General features: G+C 50.6%; 1 protein-coding gene across 6 annotated transcripts in view; it reads left to right on the top strand.

Annotated features, from left to right (window-relative positions):
• Positions 1-409: 409 nt before the first annotated feature.
• The window catches only part of TCF4 (transcription factor 4), a 48,053-nt gene continuing 42,462 nt past the window's right edge, over positions 410-6,000 (top strand). Inside the window, exons 1-3 of one of the 6 annotated variants that reach the window (XR_011677289.1) lie at positions 410-1,109; positions 2,570-2,661; positions 4,267-4,339. Coding sequence is in view for 2 of the 6 variants with exons in the window: in XM_071418693.1 (XP_071274794.1) it covers positions 1,762-1,866; positions 4,267-4,339 (178 nt within the window). In the remaining 4 variants the exon portion in view is untranslated. Of the gene's footprint in view, positions 1,110-1,542; positions 1,672-1,715; positions 1,867-1,905; positions 2,337-2,569; positions 2,662-3,775; positions 3,935-4,266; positions 4,340-6,000 lie in introns of those variants that run through there. The other 5 variants (XR_011677292.1, XR_011677291.1, XM_071418694.1 and 2 more) reach the window with 5 other exon arrangements.

Below are 6,000 nucleotides of genomic sequence, written 5' to 3'. Positions count from 1 at the left end.
TCATGGGTGTGCTGAGGGTGCTGAAACCCCTCCTGGGTGTGCTGAGGGTATTGAAACCCCTCATGAGTGTGCTAAAGGTGCTGAAACCCCTCCCGGGTGTGCTGAGGGTGCTGAGAACCCTCCCGGGTGTGCTGGAGCCCCTCCCGGGTGTGCTGGAGCCCGTCTCTCCCGGGTGTGCTGAGGCTGAGGCACGCAGCCGCTCCGGCCCGCTCATGGCCGAGCGCAGCCGGAGCCCCCCGGGCATTGCCGCGGGCCCGGCCCCGGCGGGCACCGATCCCCGCCCGGAGCTTGCGCGGGAGGGAGCACGTGAGGGGCGAGGGGCGGCGGGGCCCCTCCATCTTGTGAGCCCCGCCGCGCCGTCCCGCCCGCTTCCTCCCGCCCTCCTCCTCCTCCTCCTCCTCCTCCTCCTCCTCGTCATTGTCTGCGAGCGGCGGCGGCGGCGCTTATAAGGCGGCGGGCATTGCCCGGATGTGAGCGGCGGGCGATGCGGCTGCCCGGGCGGGATGCGATCGGCCGCGGCTCGGCGGGGGAGGCCGCGCTGCTGAGCCGGAGGAGGCGGCGGGCGCTGCTCTAAACTTGGACCAAGTTGGGGAACGGGCGGCCCCGCGCTCCCCCGAGGGGGGAGTCGCCTGGTTTTTTTTTTTCGGGATTTGGGTTTTTTTGCTTTTGGCTTTTTTTAAGGAAGGACAAGGAGGGGGCAAGTCCCCGAGAGCCGCGGCGCTGCGAGCCCGTCACCATGTGTCTGTAAAAACAATAGGGCAAAAGTTGTCGGACCTTCTTTTTTTTCCTTTTGCTTTTTTTTTTTTATTCCTTGGTTTTGAATTTTTACATTTTTTAAATCTAATTTATATGATTTTTGTGGCCGGTGGCCGGGCCCCCCAAATCCCAACAAAGCCAGGTGTAGTGTGCCTGTAAAGCTGTGGAATAACCCGGAGCAGGACTGACACTTTCCCTACTTTTTGGTGGTCTTGGAGGGTCACATACGTGTGAGACAATAAAGCACTTTGGCAGAAGATTCCTCTCTTTTTATTTTGCTTATTTTTTTACTCCTTTTTTTTCCTTTCTTTTTCCCCCTTGGAATATTGTGAACATATTTGTGGCCATTTAAGGTAAAGTTCCAATTTGCTGTTAGACTAACTTGTCTGTGTTTTTTTTTTTTTTTTTTGCTTTCATTTTTATTTTTTGATTGAAATTGTCGATCCCGATGTGTTATTTAAAAAAAAAAAAAAAAAAGGAAAGAAAAGAAAAGAAAGTGCAAGTTCCGGGCTGTGTAAATCGATACATTGTATATACATTGCATAGATAAGATGTAACTACACGTGTGGGAAATACACCAAGGTGCAGACGCGGGGACTCGCCGCTGCTTTATTTCCTACCGGAAAATGAACTCCGAGGAGTTCTTTCTAGTGCTGTCCGGCCTGCGAGAGGAAAATGCGGAATAAAAGTGGCGGAGGGGATGAGGGAGGAAGGAAGGGCGAGGGGAGAGGGGAGGGGGGGGCTGGCAGCATCCCCAAAAACTTGCGCGTAAATCCAAGGGGCTGCTTCGCAAAGTTTGCAGCGATGCTCTGGGAAAATGGCAAAGCTTCGGGGCGTCGGGAGTAAGGCGACCAAAACAAAGCGGGATTCTAGATAAAAAATCGAAAAAAAACCCCAAAAAGACGAAGGGAACGGGTAATCCAAAGGGGGGGAAAAAAATATTGTTCCTTTCGGCCAAGTGCCCGCGTCACGTGCGTCCGCGGCCCCGTATAAACGCGCTTGGCCATGTGTGCGCGCGAGCTGGGCGAATCCAACGTGGAATCCTTGGAAAAGTGCGGCGGGAGCGGGCGGGAGCCGAGCGCGGAGCTCCATGAGCGGCGGCGGCGGCGGGTACGGAGGCGGCCGGGGCTCCTCGGGGCCGCCGCGCTGGGCTGGGCTCCGCGCCCCTTCCCTCTCCCCTCTTCCCTCGCTCGCCGGGCTCCCCTCCCCCCGGGCGCTGCCTCCGCACAGGCCCGAGCCGCTGCCGGCTTCTGCTCGGCCTCATCCCCCCCCTCCGCTCCGCAAATTAGGAATCGGGGCTAATTGTCCCCCGCTGCCCCCCCCGCCCCCGGAACCTGCACTTCGCATCTCGCCGTGGCTTTTTTTTTGCTCCTCGCTCTTTGCCGTTTGTGCCTCCAAACGCTACTTTTTGCGTGGAAGAAGGAGAAGGGAAAAAGTTGGGAGCGGATGGCTGTAGTTTCTTCTCTGGGATCCTCATTCATTCCTCGCTGAACCTCCTGTTGCATAAATGATGCTCCGGGAGAGAGGCTTTGCCTTTTTTTTTCTCCTCCGGATTTGGGTTTAAGAGTGGATGTTGCCGGGTTTGGCTCGCCTCTTTGGAAATACAATATCGCTTTTTTTTTTTTTTTTTTTCCTCTTGTTGTTGTGTTTTTTGGGTGTTTTTTTTTTTTTGCTGCCCCTCCATCTTTTTTTTCCCCTCCCTTCTTCTTCTTCTCAACCACCCACTCCCCGACCCCCCCTTGAAAAAGCAAAATCCGACTGTGTTTCCTGCAAGGCTCGGGATTTCTGATTGCGGTTATTTCCATGTTTCTAGGTTTGTGTGATTTTGCTAAAATGCATCACCAACAGCGAATGGCTGCCTTAGGGACGGACAAAGAACTGAGTGATTTACTGGATTTCAGTGCGGTAAGAAACAACGGTGGAAATTAGCAACAGCTGTAAAAAAAAAAAAAAATTCTAGCTGCTCTGTTAACAAAAAGAAAATCCAGCCAAAAAAAACCCTAAAGCAACAAAACCAACCCCAAACTGTGCTCTAAGTACATTGGGCAATTTTTAATCAGCAGCTAGAAGCATGGTAAATATTTTTTTCGCTTTAAAAAAAAAAAAAATCCAAACTGAGTATTTTTAGTCTTTCTGATTGTGTGTGATGGGAGATGCAGGCGCGTTCGCAGCTTGGTTTCATGTCTCGGACGGCTCAAATAATTCCTGCCAAAAGAAACGCCCCGAAAACTGACCATTTCTCATCATTCCATCATACCGATATTGCACTTTTATCGTGCTTTCGATTTTCAAGCGTCGTTGGCACACGAACTAATTAATCGCTAATGACTCGCTGATATTCTCCTTTCGGTTCTTCCCTTGTTTCGATTTTGGCACATGGAAAGTGCAAAGAAATCCACGACCGTCTCAGTTTAAAGTTTTCCCTGAAATCTCCTATGGCTTCTGCTGGCATTAAAACTGCTGCAACCTTCTCCTGCCCGCCCTAGGCAGGACTTGGGAGTGATTTTCGAGGCAAAGAGGGATTTTTGTCCCCCTGGGCTGGTTTGGAGGCCGAACGTTGCGCCGGACGCGTGCACTTGTCTACTTTTGTCAGGCTCCCCCTCCCCCTCCAGCCCCTTCCTTCCCCTCTCTCCCCATCCCCTCCCTTCCCCCCAATATGTCAGGAATATCTCTCTATCCACTTAGTTCTTTATTTTGGGCAGGAGCTTGTGCTGCGAGAGGCAGGTCCGCTCCTCAAGCCCCCCCCTTTCCCCTGTGTGCTCCAGGCTGGTGCTGCTGCTCCAGCCTCGGCTTCTGAGGGATGGCTTGGGGAAGTTTGGCCAGCAATCGTAGCCTGCGGCAGCTTCGCAGCCCCCTCTCTGCTTGTTGGTGCACTTTTCCCATTTGTTCCTTGGCTTTTTGCAGGCTCTGACTCAGGGAAGGTGCGTATTATCCACTAGACACGTCGGAGAAGGGAGAAACCAATTAGGGTCGAAATAAATGCTGGGAAGAGAGAGAGAGGAGTGCGAGAGGGAGGGAGAGGGGGCGAGGAGCGAGCCTGGCTTCCAATTGCTCGGTGGGAGAGACGGAATGAGAATTTAGGGCAGGTGGCACTTTGCATTATTATTATTTGGGTTCCCACATGCCAGGCAAATCCTGGAGCGGGATGGAAATGGATGTTGCTACGTTGATGACCAAGGTTGCGACCCATCCCAACTTTTTTTTTGCGCTTTCGCATCCCAAATTTTGTCGGCGCTTCCCGGCGAGGAGGAGAACGCTGCTGGGCTGGAAGGCTCCGGCAAGGGCAGATTGTTTGGGAAGCTAATGAGCCTGAGAAAAGCGGGATGCTGGTGCCGAGGGGCGCTGGGGGATGCGAGCGCTCCGCAATCAGCCTCTGCAGGGCTGTGGGGGCTGACGGTTCGGGGGAGAGGAACTCCGAAGGAATGTGCCAGCAACTTTGGACTGCCACTGCACTCGGGAATTGCTTGTTTTGCACTAGTAATGCTTCTTTGTTTGTGTTTTTTTTTATAGATGTTTTCACCTCCTGTGAGCAGCGGGAAAAATGGACCAACTTCCTTGGCAAGTGGACATTTTACTGGCTCAAGTATGTACCGTTTTTTTGTTCCATGCGTAGCGAAAACGTTGGGATTTATTTATCCATAGGCATTACCTTTGTTGTGGTGCTTTAATCTCTCGTGGGGAGCAGATTCGTTCGGATTGCAGCGGAATTATTCCTAAGCGCCGGTTATTCTGATTCTGATTTTTATTATTATTATTATTATTATTGGTATTTCCACAAGCCTGGGAGGTTTTTAGAGCGTCGCCACACGTTTCTGATTTTTTAAAAACCCCTGGACTTCGCCTCTGTTTAATCATTGCTTAAAATTGTTCTAGTTTTACAGTAGATTTATCTTTTTCTTTTAGTGATTTGAGCCCTGGAGAATTTTTGATTTCCAATTCCAAAGCCTCTCTTTGTCTGTCGGGGACGATAGTCAAAACCTCTTGTGTGCAAATTAATTTTGTGCATTAGAATTGAAGCAGAATTGAAGGCTGTTGCAGTTAAATAAATAAAACAAGTATCTGAGAATAAACACCAGGCAAAGAAAGTCTTTAGGATTAGAGAGGGCTGTTTGCTGCTGGAATATTTTTGGGGAATTAAATTATTCAAGTGACTTTTCTCTCGCTGCTTAAGGGCAGGGCATTTTGGTTTTAGATGTGAGAGTGTTTTGGAGGACTTTGCTGCAGCTGAGGTGGCTGATTTGTTCCTCTGGCTGTGCCAGGGCTGGTGGGCATCACCCGCTCTCCCTAAAAACAGCGGTGGGATGACAAAAGCGGTCTCGGAGCTCTCCGCAGTACACCATGTGTGGACAATAACTGTCTGGCAACCCAAGTTTCTAGAGGGGCTTTTATGTGCCTGGCAAATGAGAGCTCCCAAAGATCCCCAGCACACGTTTCCTCGCTCTGGGGTGCAGCTGCTTTTCCGTGCCTCCGTGGCCAGGTAGGGAGTAGCGGTGTTTGCAATTCCCAGGCAGTTCCACATGCCAGCATGCCGTGCAGGCAATTTGGGCAAGGCTTCCCTGAAATTCACAGAGAAACCTCTCTTTGCAGGGAGTTTCACACCTGGTATTTGCAGCTTTGCTCATTTCAAGACTCCTCTTTATTCGGTGTTTTATTAAATGCGCTGGGGCATCCTTTAGGTTTTTATTTCCAGAGCGGGATTTCGGCTTGGAAGTTTGGTCAGGTTTTCTTCAGATCAATCTCCGCCTAAACTCCCATTTTGTGCCTTTTATTCTATTTAGGCTCTCTAAATAACAGCCTGGGTTTGTTTTACCTTCCCAAACTTGCTCATATTGCGAGCTAGCAACTTGGAGAATTTTGCTGTTGGGCTGGAATAACTTTCCAAACATGAGCTATAGGTTTGAATCCCAGTTTTTGTCCTTTTCTGCCATAATTTTGGAAGTGATGAGGCCGGGTCTAGAATCTCCACTCTATTTGTTTTCACTGGAGAGGAGCGCGGAGTGGTTGTGCCAGACAAATCAATTTGTCATGCTCAGAGCCCAGTCCATGCAGCAAGCACCACTTGGGCTGACAGCAAATGACTCCAGAGTTATGTTTAATAATTCCTCCTAAACCTCATCTCTGGAGTCATTGGGATCAGGAGGACAAATGGGAGCAGGGAGTGATTAAATTGTGTTTAAGAATCGAAAGGATCGGAGCAATTTTGGTGGCCAGGAGGGCGATTTCACGAGCTGCAGGAAGTTAGGA

Source organism: Agelaius tricolor, unplaced genomic scaffold (assembly GCF_023055355.1).
Source record: "Agelaius tricolor isolate 1412-34295 unplaced genomic scaffold, bAgeTri1.0.p SCAF_89, whole genome shotgun sequence".
In the NCBI taxonomy this organism is placed as follows: Eukaryota; Metazoa; Chordata; class Aves; order Passeriformes; family Icteridae; genus Agelaius; species Agelaius tricolor.
The sequence above is the reverse complement of the archived record's forward strand: the minus strand, read 5'-3'. Positions and strand labels throughout refer to the sequence as shown.